This window comes from Pan paniscus, chromosome 16 (genome assembly GCF_029289425.2).
Source record: "Pan paniscus chromosome 16, NHGRI_mPanPan1-v2.0_pri, whole genome shotgun sequence".
Lineage (NCBI taxonomy): Eukaryota > Metazoa > Chordata > Mammalia > Primates > Hominidae > Pan > Pan paniscus.
The window spans coordinates 21,843,020-21,856,965 of NC_073265.2; the positions used below are offsets into that span (position 1 = coordinate 21,843,020).

General features: G+C 42.1%; 1 protein-coding gene across 4 annotated transcripts in view; it reads right to left on the reverse strand.

Annotated features, from left to right (window-relative positions):
* Positions 1-13,946, reverse strand: part of FMN1 (formin 1) — a 431,150-nt gene that overhangs the window by 302,716 nt on the left and 114,488 nt on the right. For 2 of the 4 annotated variants that reach the window (XM_034938470.3, XM_063596523.1), the window contains exon 1: positions 1,298-12,661. The exons of the other annotated variants lie outside the window; for them this stretch is intronic. In XM_034938470.3, coding sequence (XP_034794361.3) covers positions 1,298-2,671 — 1,374 coding nt within the window. In that variant the 5' untranslated portion in view covers positions 2,672-12,661. Of the gene's footprint in view, positions 1-1,297; positions 12,662-13,946 lie in introns of those variants that run through there. 4 annotated transcript variants of the gene reach the window in all.

Genomic DNA, 13,946 nt, shown 5'->3' on the forward strand with positions numbered 1-13,946 from the left:
TCTCACTATAGTGTGACCCTTTTCCAGAAGTGTAACGTGATCAGTTGAGGTGAAAATTTAAAACTACAACAACAAAAAAACCTCAAGGCTAAGTATGTATCACACAACCCTTAAAAGATTATTTTTATTATATAATTATTTGAAAAAGCACAAATATACTTTGACCTGAAAGTACAGACATAAATGTACTACACTGATGTGCATTTATGGGAATGTTTACCAATGTATCCCGGACTCCAGGATTATTTAACACAAAGACTAATTTCAAGAACATCAGTGGTAGACCAACACACCCTTTTTCAAACATTCCACACTGCTAATTTCCTTTTATTCCTATAAACGAATGAATGAGATTTGCCTTCATATTCCAGTCATTTTTATATGGGTTGATTTTTACAACTAGGAGAATGTTATATTGTGCTTGGTTTTTTAACTGCAGTCTGAGAAATTCTGCCAAAGACTTTCATTTTTAACATTTTAATTGAATATTTTAAATATATAGGAGGAATGATAGTCATACACTGAATTGATATTAAGCAAGAAATTCTATTTATTGTTCTTCTGATCGTTTAAGATCTACTGGACAGGTACTTGCTCATCTTTATAAATTACCTGAGTTAGTTTTCTTTGAGTAATAACAGCGTCTATTAATTAGATGCTTCCCATGCACTGCCTTTGTTTAATTCTCATAACAACCATATAACCATTTTATTTTCCTCATTTTGCACATGAGGAGATTGAGGCTTGGAGATTATCAAGGTTACCCAGCCAGTAAATGGCAGAATTAGAATAAAAACCCAGGTCTCATTCTAAATCCAGTGCTCTAAATCTGGAAGCCTTCCAACCAATGTGGAACACTCTAATCACACCACAAACACATATTTTGTCAAATGGCAGACTTTCAAAGGAACGATAGACTTTCTGCGGAGGTATAATTAAGGGGTGAGGAAACCCTGTAAACCTGGGCTATACTGCCATCTTGCATCATTTCCTCATGCTACCTAGTTTTATAAGTGCATTTACCATCAACGTTTAAATTCACGGTGACAGTTACCCTTTCCTACCTGCACATCTTTGTGTATATCCCTCTTGCAATATTCCAGATAAAAATCAGGACGCATGAAAAGCACTTCTGGTTAACTCCATACTCCTTACAGGATAATATAATTTGACTATAATCCTTTTTCAACTAAAAGAATCACTAACAGGCAACTAGGATTCACTTTGGGAGGAAACCTGGAAAGAAATACAGCAGCACCATATTTTATGTTAAAATGCAAAACCCAATTCTACATACACTTTTGGAATCAGAGGGGCCATCCGCTGGCTTAGAATTGGACCGTTCAAACACAGCTCTTAGCGACTCCTTCTCATGTCTCATCTTGCGCTTGAGAGCTTCCAGCTCAGAGGTGTCAGCTGTGGTCCCCTTTCTGGGGGGCCGGATGAATAGGGCTTTAAAAGCCTCCAGGGCTGTCTCTGGCGACTTTGGCTTGACCTCACCACCCTGGGTTTGTGGTACTCCAGGGCCGCTCTGGCTCTCTTGGTCAGCATTGCAGCCCATCTCTTCTCTCCTGGGCGACTCAGGGTCTGCTCCCTTCGGTTCAGTTTTGGGCATGTCAATGTTGAGCAGCAGAGAGAGCTGCTCCAGGAGAGTGGGAGTGGCCTTCGGATCAGTTGCTTTCTTCTCACTCTTCACTGTCTGCGGCCCTGCCTGCACTAAGGACTTCTGCACAGGCTGCGTCAATTTGAGCAAAGCTAAGTCCCCATCCTTTGGTTTAATTTCCGTGATGGTCTCTCCTCCCTCAGCGGTAGCCCCCTTCTTCAGCACACGAAGCCCACTGAAAAAAGCTGGAAGTTGGAATGACTTCTCTCCAGAGACTTCTTTTTTAGAAGAGGCACTCTCAGTGACACCAACACTCGAATTCTGGTTTGTTACTGCAGGTAGGTCTTGGGACCCTTCTTCTCCCACCTGGTCCTGGCTGGGGCGACGCTCTGTCTGAAGACCACCGTTGCCAGCTTCCAGTTTGCTGCTCATCTCAGGTGGAATCCTTTGAGGATCTTCTGCACAGAGCTCTGCACCATTCATTTCCCCAGTGACAGTATTTTCCCTGAAACCTCCTGGGTTTTCTTTGGACTCCTGAGATGGCTCAGATAAAACAACACTAGGGGACTTTGGGCCATTGGTGCTGCTTCCCTCCTCTGGCTCCTGGCCACCATCATCAGAGTCAGAATCACTGGTGGTGTGCACCAGGGTCCCACGAACACAAATGACATCGTCTTTTGTCCCTTTCAAAGTAGACAGTGGAAGCAGCTCTTGAGCAAGGAGAGATGTCCCTGCTTCTTTTCTCTGACTTCCCTTTGATTCTGTCTCCACCCTTGCAATTTTCTCATCATTTCCGAGGTCAGGTGAAACCCGAGACCCTGCTTCCTGTGGATCCAAGCCATTGCTGGAATCATCCTGCTGAGATGTGGGATTCACGTCTAAACTATGGAATGCTTTCAGCACAGCATCTTCCTCTTCTGGATTCACAGATTCTAATTTACTCGTAAACCCAAATAGGGATTTCATAGAGAACTTACTCAGGATCGACTGAGCCACTTCAAGTCCGGCTTCTGGTTTTGCTGGTTCTGACACATCACTGCCATCCAGAGAATTATCAATGTTCTCCATGTCTCAGTAATGCCCTTGGTGGAAGTTCTGACTTGTGTTACCTTCTCCTGCGCTCTCAGTTTATCCACTCCATCTGCTCTTAATTTACAGGACAGAGAGCAACAGGACCTGGGAGTCAGGCTGTCAGCCGCACAGCAAACACACTTGGTCTCTTTCGGGTCACAGTGCCCTCCTTCCGGTTTGTGCGATGATGTGTTCCAGGGCAACTGTGAAAAGTCTGTGGAGTCTATGCCCAGAAGCAGCCGAGGCTGCGCACCTTACTACACACGGACCAGGGAGGCTGCTCTTCTGAAACTTCCGTATTTATTCCCGGGGACAAAAGCCTTTTTGTCATAGGGAAAGTCAGCCTGCCCTGTAATCCCAGCCCAGGACTTCACGAGGAGCTCCGCCCCAGGCCGGCGGTTCTCCTGGTGGCATTCAACTTCCTCATTGGTGAGCAAGTGAAGGCTTCTGAAAGTGCTGAGCCGGCAAGCTGATACTGAGGGCACTTAGCCACTGCCCAGAGCAGCCTAAGGGAATCAGAAGTGAATCAGCAGAAAACAACTGAAATACTTCTGACACAGGCCTTCTTTTTCATCTGGATTATGATCAGAGAGGCCTGGGGCATCCAGGAAAAAAAACTAGCAGTACACCCAGATCAGCAGCCACTTACGAAGCCGCAATCAAGGAAACAAATTAAAGAAAGCAACAGATCATCTCAAAAGTGCCTAGAACTCTCAAAGCAGTTAATTTACTGCCCTTGAAGCTTTTTTTTTTTAAGTGCTTTCTTCCGCTTCCCTGCAGGTTTCATCCGGAATGCAGATTTTAGCTCCTAAAGCCCGTGAGGGAAAACCCACACGACTGGTTTCAGATGACTGCTGTTTTAGCTCTGCCCTAGCTGTCTCAGTGCTCTACAAACAGGTATTAGGCAAGCACACCCACCACACCCAGTGTCCACCAGCAACAGGGTGGCAGAGTAAACAGCCCAGGCTCCGCAGGAATGATTACCCTCTACACTCCCTGTGCCAACCGCAGGCTTCTTTCTGCTCAGCAGCTGTGACTTCCTGGCTGCCTTAGAAATCCTGGCAGCAGCAGGACACGCCTCTCCCCCTCTGGTGTCCCAGCCAACTAAATGAAACCTGGCATGACACAGTGTAACACACAACCTGCCCTATTAGACAAAACAATTTGAAGATCCCCAAGGATCCACGTTCTCCTAAAGGGCAAAACATCTGAAAAGTCTCTATCAGTCAGATCTCTATCACAGACCCAATTTGTCTCAACAAAAACAGGACAGACAAAACAACCTCCAAACATCAGCCCAGTGTAGTTTCTACCACTCTATATGCTGGGAAACTGGCAACAAAGGATGGGGGTAAAAATTGCAGCCCTGTTTCCTAGCTGCATAGCTGCCTCTTGGGACAGCTCCCTATCTACCTGAAGGCCTCAAGTGTTTTCCAAATCCAGTCCCACTCAGCAGGCATGCAGTGAGTGCCTGGGATGGACAGGACACTGTTCTGGTTGGAGAGGCAAGTCAAACTGGCTGAACAGTAATTGCCATCTCTGTTTGAGCAAAGGTCCAAGAAGATTGTGGTCAAGTGTTAAACACAAACAGTAATTCCTTCCGCAAAATGGAAATGGTAGCCATAAGGAAAATGACAGTCTGGCTTTATCTGCAGGAGTGGGTGGCTGCATGTCACACATTGATAACTTGAGCCATGTTCTTCAGTACTAAAAACAATCTAAGCATCAATACTGAGAAATTCTGATTGCAAAAATACATTTCTAGCAATGTATTCAAAAGGAACGCTCACACAGATAAGAACGCATCATTGCATCCCATCAACCACACTAAGGGTAAGTAAAACACTTTCTAAATCTTGATTTGATCTTGTGTTTTAAACAGGTACTTCTCTGTTTGCTCCTGATCATAGTATTTTTGGGAATTATTAACTGAGGCACACTTAATCAAAAAGCCACCAGGACACTGCAGAAAAATTCAATGGTGTCTTTTAAGTCTAAGAACAAGCTTCTTGTCTAGAGGAAATACCCATTGATTAAAATCAGACATCTGCTTCTTCAAGATTGTAGAAAGAAGAAATGATCACAACAGATCATAAGATCAGTCTTTTTTCTTTTCTTTTCTTTTCTTTTTTTTTTTTTAAGACCAAGTTTTGCTCTTCTTGCCCAGGCTGGAGTGGAATGGTACAATCTCCGCTCACCACAACCCCTGCCTCCCGGGTTCAAGTGATTCTTCTGCCTCGGCCTCCTGAGTAGCTGGAATTACAGGAATGCGCTAGCACACCCGGCTAATTTTGTATTTTTAGTAGAGACAAGGTTTCTCCATGTTGGTCAGGCTGGTCTCGAACTCGTGGCCTCAGGTGATCCGCCCGCCTCGGCCTCCCAAAGTGCTAGGATTACAGGCATGAGCCACCGCGCCCGGCCTAAGATCAGTCTTCTTACGAGCAATGCAGATCATCCAATTCTAATATGGCAGGGGGCAGTGGGAGATGTCACGTATTTGGTCTTTTTTTTTTTTTTTTTATGAACTGAAAAGACTCAATTTCTCAGACATAACTAATTATTGATTTCTGGAATAAGCTTCCAGGCCCCTCTATAGATTTGGGCAAAATGGAACAGATGCTGGAAGGGGCTACTGGCCCTTCTGCACCATGGCATGGAGCAGAATTATAAGGTTTCAGTATCCCCTCAATACTCATAGATGTCAACACAATTTCATGGCAAGTGGGTCAAGTCTTTGGTCCCAGGAGATTATCTGATTTCATCCCCTTGGCTCTAGGTAAGTAAGGTATTATTAGGCCCATTTTTAAAGGTAAGCAACCATAGCTGAGAGAAGGTAACTTGCCAAACTTAACACAGCTAGTAAGTGGGGAATAACATCATCTAAGATTTGAGGGTTGACCATGTGCCAAGCACAATTTTAGGTGCTCCACACGTATTAACTCACTTAATACAGATAACAACCATATTATGAGTTGTTATTATTATTATTCTCTTTTTCCTGCTAGAGAACCGAGGCAAAGAAAGATTAAAAGTCTTGCCAGTCCACAGAAACAGTGGATGGTGGAAGTATAATGTGAATCCATGCAGGCAGGCTCCAGCATCCACACTCTCAACCACTCTTCGAAAGCCCAGAGGCTCCACTTCCTTCCCGAATAGAAGACCACACACAGCGAGGTGCAAAGGTTTCAGCCCAGTTCATTAGTGGTCTTTAACTGGGATGTGAAGTATACTTTATCCTCTTAAATGACACAGAAGACAAACATCACCAAAAACAAACAAACAAACAAACAAACAAACAACAACAACCTTATACTGAGGATGACTGTTCTTTTCTTTTGCATAACTTGGGGAAAAATCTACAAGTTTTCTTAGGAAAAAATGGAGAGAGAGGAAAGAAAAATCAAGCAAAAATTCCAGTAAACCTAGCTGGCCTATCTATCTACCACAGAAGAGACACGGAATCCTCTGGGCTCAAACACATCAAGGTTTTCCAGTTTGCCCCTACCATTCTCTTTCATTTATGAAGCATGACTTCTATTAAGAAGACTTCTTCATCCAATGTCATTAATGAGCACCAACAATGAATGAGGCTGTGAGGACATAAGAATGAAGACAGCCCTGCCTTCCACCTCCATGAAATGTGTAGTTTAGTTGGAGATCTCTATTTAGAAAGAGGAGACTCTTGTTTACAGACCATAACCAAGGACTTTATCCCCCAGGTTCAGTCTAATAGTAATAGCTAGACCTAAAACAATTTTGAATGAAAGCCAGCAGTGACCATCTAAATATGAACACGACTAAGAGGAGCACGAGTAAGATTCAAAGAGATCTTTTGAACACGGACTCTTTCAAGCCACTGGTTCTCATGACCATAAAAAATGTTACCACTGCTGGTCACTCAGGGAATGAGAGTGTTTCAGATTGTAATATTCAAATAAGCAACCTACAAATTCAATCTAAATTGGTCTTGAAAAATGAATCTCTTTAAAGCTTTAACATTTTCAGGGAGGAAAGTAATCGCTTCTCTTGGACATTATCTCAATATCTATGTGCTGAAATAAGCACCTATTACACAAAACCAGCAGAAGTGAAGGCTTTCATCCTTTACAACCTACCTCAACTGATTCTCTTTTGTCCTAACCTCAAGACACACAAACTCTCTAATTGCCACATCTGTGCAAAAATGATCTTCACCAAAACAACCAACCAACCTTATACTGAGGATGACCATTCTTTTCTTTTGCGTAACTTGGGGAAAAATCTACAAAAAATAATCTGTGCCAGATTAAAAATGATCCACCTCAGACAACCCAGGTTTGAACTGTATGGGTTCACCTATACAATATGTTTTCAACCAAAAGAAGATGGAAAATGCAGTCTTCATGAGATGTGAAACCTGCATATATGAAAGGTCGACTTTTCAACTTTTCCTGTAAGTGGATTCCCAGAGCCTACTGTGGGACTTGGGTATGAGAGGATTTGGGTATATGGGTATCAATCTTCCAAGCAGATGGAGGGACAACTCTAAGTCAAAGGATACATGAAAAATAGGTAGCATTTGACCTACAAGATATTCTGTTATAACTCTGTTAAAAACAATCAGTACCTAGCTACTTAAAAATGTGAGCATAGTATTTGTGGAGAATTTACTAGCAGTGAATTCTTCATTTCTCCCACCTCACTGTCCTCTCAGCTGTACACAGATTGAAGCTGGAGCCAACTGTACCTCATGGCAAAAAGAACATCAGTCTAGGCTGGGCACAGTAGCTCGTCAGGAGTTCAAGACTAGCCTGGCCAACATGGCGAAATCCCGTCTCTACTAAAAATATAAAAATTAGCCAGGCATGGTGGTGGGCACCTGTAATCCCATCTACTTGGGAGGCTGAGGGAGGAGAATCACTTGAACCCATGAGGTGGAGGCTACAGTGAGCCGAGATGCACCCCCTGCACTCCAGCCTGGGCAACAGAGCAAGACTCCATCTCAAAAAACAAAAACAAAAAACAAAAAAACAGAACATCAGTCTAGTAAGTGGACACCTAGTGAGATAAGAATAATTGCAATAAAAGGCACATTATCTCCTATAGGCAGTAGAGCCTAGCTCCTTGACTTTCCCAATATTAGGAAATCAGCAATAAAAATTTTTAAGTATCATTTTGCAAAAATTGGACACTGAAAGAAACTTCCCTAAGGGCCCCCTTACTCTTTGTAGCACTTCTCGCTATTACTCAGTTTGGATAATTCATCCCCACATTCTCAACAGACTTCAGAAAGGCAACGTGAAAGTAAAGCAAACAGGATCGCATCTCACTGTTAGGCTACTTAATTGTCATGATTCTCCTTGTCCAACTTATTTCAAGTTCTGGGCCTGATTTTAATGACAAATTGCTTCTAGCTTCCCAAAGTAGTTCAAATAGCTTCACGTGAAAACTGTTTGAAACAAAAAGTAGAAAGTGTAGTTAAATGTAGTAAGGGTAAATAAGAGTGAGGAAACTATTTCTGCAGGTGAAAAAAGTTAAGAGCAATGTACTGGGAAAAATAAGTTCTGAATAAAGATATGGGTAGGTTAATGGGTGAAGACCTGGTTTCTTGGTTCAGGAAGTGTGTTTTAATTCAACAAACGGCATCTTGAACAAAAGGGGAGAGCTGAGGAAATTATAACATCACAAGGAGTCAAAAAATGTCCGTAAAATGAGGGGTCGTATAAAAGGAGTACAAGATTATGAAATAATTTGGGTAGAATCCAGTTGTTGTAAGGTTGAATGGGACCTTAGAAATAGTAGAAATTTACCTGGCTTGTTTTTTTTTTTTTTTTTTTTTTTTTTTTTGAGACAGGGTCTCACTGCGTTACCCACGCTGAAGTACAGTGGCACAATCACTGCTCAGGCAGCCTTCACCTCCCCTTGCTCAAATGATTCTCCCACCTCAGCCTCCTGAGCACCTGGGATTATAGTTGCGTGTCGCCACGCCTGACTAATTTTTGTATTTTTTGTAGAGACGGGGTTTCAACCATGTTGCCCAGGCTGGTCTCAAACTCCTGGCTTCAAGTAATCTGCCCGCCTCGGCCCCCCAGTGTACTGGGGCTACAGGCGTGAGCCACTGCCTCCGGCCTGGCTTGACCTTTTGTTTTAAAGATAAAGGCATTTGAGGTCAAGGGAAGCTGAACAACTGGCACCAGTTCATACTGCTCAAGTGCAGCACCCAGATGGGGAAAAAGGCATCCCATCTCCTGTTCACCCACATCACATCACCCTGCTGCTATGCTGTGGGATCTTACCTTCTTCCTGATCAGCATCTTCGTTATACTCATTTTCCACATCTTTGAAATGGAGACAACACCTTGCTTCTACCTAATTCACAGGAATATAAGGCCAAACAAAAGAAAAAGCCAGAGATACCCTTACACATCTAGTTTTGTAGCACTTTCCCTGCCTTCATGCTGTGGCGTTCCTCTGCCAATGCAACGCTTACAACAGCCTCTCTGGGTCATCCCATCAAAAGCCTGCAGCTGTTTTCACTAATTGGTTAAAAAGAAAACAGGCAGCACCTGCCTCTTGCAAGGACCCATCCCAGTGATTAAGGGCTTTTTTCTCTGTTGAAAAGTCTTAAGAGTAAAATATTTCTAAGACTGGTTCCACTGGGCAGTATCAAAGCTTCTGTAGAAATGGATTGAATATAGATAACAAACTAGAAGAATCTAAAAGGAAAGGAGAAAGGCTGGGACATCTTGTGAAGCTTGAACAAAGGAAGACAGCAGTGGGTATGTAATCTTGTGATGACCAAGGAACACGGGCAGTGTGCAGAGTTAAGAACAGGACCTCAGCCAGGTGCAGTGGCTCACGCCTGTAATCCTAGCACTTTGGGAGGCTGAGGCAGGCGGATCACTTGAGGCCAAGAGTTCAAGACCAGCCTGGTCAACATGGTGGAACTCCGTCTCTACTAAAAATTCAAAAAAATTAGCCAGGCGTGGTGGTGGTGTGCGCCTGTAGTCCCAGCTACTCGGGAGGCTGAGGCAGGAGAATCGCTTGAACCTGGGAGGTGGAGGTTGCAGTGAGCCAGGATGGCACTACTGCACTCCAGCCTGGGCAACTGAGCCAGACTCCATCTCAAAAAAAAAAAAAAAGAACAAACCTTGAGTCCTGGGCTCACAACCATGCTCCACTCCTACAAGAGACTTAACCTGGGGCAAGTTATATATAAGCTCCCTGTGCTGCGGCTCCCTCGCCTGGAAACTGTTAAGAACAGTACCTACACTTCATGAATTGTTACGAGGCATACACTATTATGTGTTTGGCCCTCATCAATAACCTGCAGTAAGTAGGATATGTTTTCCTAGGAAAGGAACAGCTTCCTTAGGGACACCAACCATCATCTAACAGATGTTTTTAGCATTCTCATTATAAAACAAGTATTTACTGATGAACAGCCCAAGCAGAAGTTTTCTTCTCCCAACTCCCTCTGATATACGCACTTGGGCAGAAGAACTACATACAACACACCTCCGCATGCCCCAGCCGCAACCATGCCACAAGGAAACTGAGCTCCAAAGAAAATTCTTCCAAGCAATCCCTTTGGGTGTTTCAGGGCCAGTGTTTTCTGGATTGGATTCTTCCATCTATGTCACTTGAAGAGAATAAAGTTTTCTCAAGCGGCCACTGCATAAGGTGACAAAGTTTGCCCTGCTCTTTATTTTGTTTCCCAAGCTCCAACATGATTTTTAAACCAACTCAGTTATTTGAGAGAAAAAAAAAAATCCATGAATTTGGGGTTTCTTCCATCCTTTTCTCATGAGAGAAAGCATACTGAAAATAAGACTAGGTGCCTTAGCACTGACATTTTCCCTTCTTTGGGGAAGGACTCTTCTGAGACAATGAGCAAGCCTGGGTCCTCCATAGCAGAGCACCAGCCATTTCATTTATTCATTTATTTTTGGTTTTGGGTCAATTCATTAGACTTCAAAAGTGCTGCTTCATTACAAATGAAATAAAACATTACAGACATGAAAATCAACTTTGAAATAGTTATTACATTACTGGCTAGAATCCTACTCTCAAATATTTCTAAGACTGGGTTGTTCCACCAACCAGAGTCAAAGGTCCCCTAGAAATGGATTTAATATTGATGACAAAGTAAAATAATGTAAAAGGGGAGAGAAAGGCTGTGACTTCTGAAGCTGGGGGGCGTGGGATGAGGGTTGGTGGGTAGCAGTCTTTAAAGTACAGAATTTCCTGGGATGTGTTTCAGAAGAGCTTTGAGCTTTCCCAAAGTGAAGGCATAATATTGCTGTTCTGTATGGCTAATGACAGCAGAAGGCATGGAGTCTACGGAGAAAGCATTTCATTGTGACTAAGTTGCTCCTGATAAAAGATGAAGACCTGGAATTTATTAGACTACTTACGCCTATTGCCTATATTCCCTTCTTCTCATGCAGTAAAGCGAGGCACTTCATGGCTACCGCTATAACTTTTTCTTTTCCTTCTTTAATTTTTTTAAAGTAAAAGTTATCTCGAGAATATTAGTTCGAACTCCAAAGATCCAGGTATCATTTAAAAATATTTTTAAAGGGGACAAAAGAAAATCTAGGGAAGGTGGGGATTTACCTAAAAGAAAATGAAGATGGATGGGAGGAGCATGCATGCTGTTCCAAGTAGGCACCATGCTCGGTTCTTTTATTATGCAAGTTTTCTTGCAGCCTCATCCTCTCCATAACTCTATGAGAAAGATGTCATTAATTGCATTTGACAGATTATTACTGTCCAATGAAACTTTCTGCAATAAAGCCAGCATTTGCACTGGATCCATCTGATTCTAAATGCTTCTTTTCATGACAATAAATCAAAAAAACTACGGTATTTTATAACAGTTTTCTTTCCTACTAAACATAGGAAGGGAGGCAAAATAGATCTGCTGGTTACCCAGAATCAAATGGCTACTGAAATTAGAAGTTTACAGAGGGTAGAAAGGTCACAAATGAATCCTGAATCAGCAATGATTCTTTGATCCTAATACCCACATGATTCAGACATTTAAAGAGAAAACTGTTGAAACAAATGTCAATGCACTAAAATTGCAAAGGAGAAGGTAAGTCAGGCATTGCCACAGCTATGATCCAATTTTTTTGAGACGGAGTCTTGCTCTGTCGCCTAGGCTGGAGTGCAGTGGGGGCAATCTCAGTTCACCACCACATCTGCCTCCCAGGGCGCAAGCCATCTTCCTGCCTCAGCCCCCTGAGTAGCTGGGACCACACGTGCATGCCACCATGCCTGGCTAATTTTTGTTTTGTTTTGTTTTGTTTTCTAGAGATAGGGTTTCTCTATGTTGCTCAGGCTGGTTTCAAACTCCTGGGCTCAAGCGATCCACCTGCCTTGGCCTCCTAAAGCACTGGGATTACAGGTGTGAGCCACTGCGCTCGGCCCATCCTTTTTTTTTTTTTTTTTTAAATATGTGTGTATATATATATATATTTTTTATTATACTTTAAGTTCTAGGGAACATGTGCACAACATGCAGGTTTGTTACATATGTATACATGTGCCACGTTGGTGTGCTGTACCCAATAACTCGTCATTTACATTAGGTATATCTCATAATGCTATCCCTCCCCCTTCCCCCGACTCCACAACAGGCCCCGGTGTGTGATGTTCCCCTTCCTGTGTCCATGTGTTCTCACTGTTCAATTCCCACCCATGAGTGGGAACATGCGGTGTTTGGTTTTTTTCTCCTTGCGACAGTTTGCTGAGAATGATGGTTTCCAGCTTCATCCATGTCTCTAACAAAGGCCATGAATTCATCATTTTTTATGGCTGCATGGGAGAAAATTTTTGCAATCTACTCATCTGACAAAGGGCTAATATCCAGAATCTACAAAGAACTCAAACAAATTTACAAAAAAACAAAACCCCATCAAAAAGTGGGCAAAGGATATGAACAGACACTTCTCAAAAGAAGACATTTATGCAGCCAAAAGACACATGAAAAAATGCTCATCATCACTGGCCATCAGAAAAATGCAAAACAAAACCGCAATGAGATACCATCTCACACCAGTTAGAATGGCGATCATTAAAAAGTCAGGAAACAACAGGTGCTGGAGAGGATGAGGAGAAATAGGAACACCAATTCTTAAACAGAGAACAGAGAAAAAGTAGAGGCAATAAGGCTATGTCTTTGAAAAGGGACATATTGGGGTTTAGCCTGAGATATTACTAGTCACACACTAGCTTTTTGTCACTTAAGGCAGGTTCTTTAATGTCTCTAAGATAGCATCCACGTGTAAAATAGGAAAAATAATACTTAACTCATAGAATAGTTCAAGAATTAAATGTGCTAATATTCTTAATCAAGTGCTTGCTTGATTCCCCACAGGAGCTAAATGTGACCATCATTATTATGGAGCATGTGCAGGTGGTGGGGAGGAACCATTTTTCCATGGTTTTGAAATGTATTCACTATTGCCTCCATGTGGTACATCATTTTAATTGGATATTTAAATAAAACAAGTATATATAGGACTACTGTCATGTTCAATACTTTAAAAAGCCTCATGAAATATTCTGAAGAAATGCTGTAACAGTTCCTAGAATCAAAGTCACATACTTTCTATAGCTGGAGAAGGAAGTTTATGATGTTCATATGCGAGACACTAGTAGCTGCAATCCTTCATGCAATTTAGAAATAATGATACTAATAAATTGGAATTGCTTAACTAAAATCTGTAAAATCCAAAAGGCAACAACAAAAAAAAACAACTGGGCCATAAAAACCAGAACTTTATGTTAATACAGGAGTGTTCACAAACAGTCAGTATGCAAAGGCCACTGCATTTCAAATTCTAAATAGCTCATATGGGTTGTAATTTTAACCACAAATTCCCACCTTCATCCTGGAGAGAGAGAGGAAAAAAATGCTTTTTTGAAAGACACACATGGAGTATAAATGACGTACGTAGCAAGAGACCAAGGTTGGAAGATACCATGTGAGGCTCACAGCACTCTAAGTTTAGTGAATGCAGACAGAACCTTAAGCTTTTGAGACAGAAAAATGAGGGTAAGAAATTGGAACACATCCAAAGGGGGCCAAAAACAATCATGTGAATTTTATAGAAAATAAAGTATTTTAGTGGCAATATTTCAATTCACTTATATACAATTCCTAGAAAAATTCCTCATCATTTTATATAAAATTCAGTTCTATTCTGTGATCTCTCTGGCTTTGGAAGTATAATACAGAGTTTTCTCTGTATATACCCTCAGAAGTCCAAATTTTATATGAACA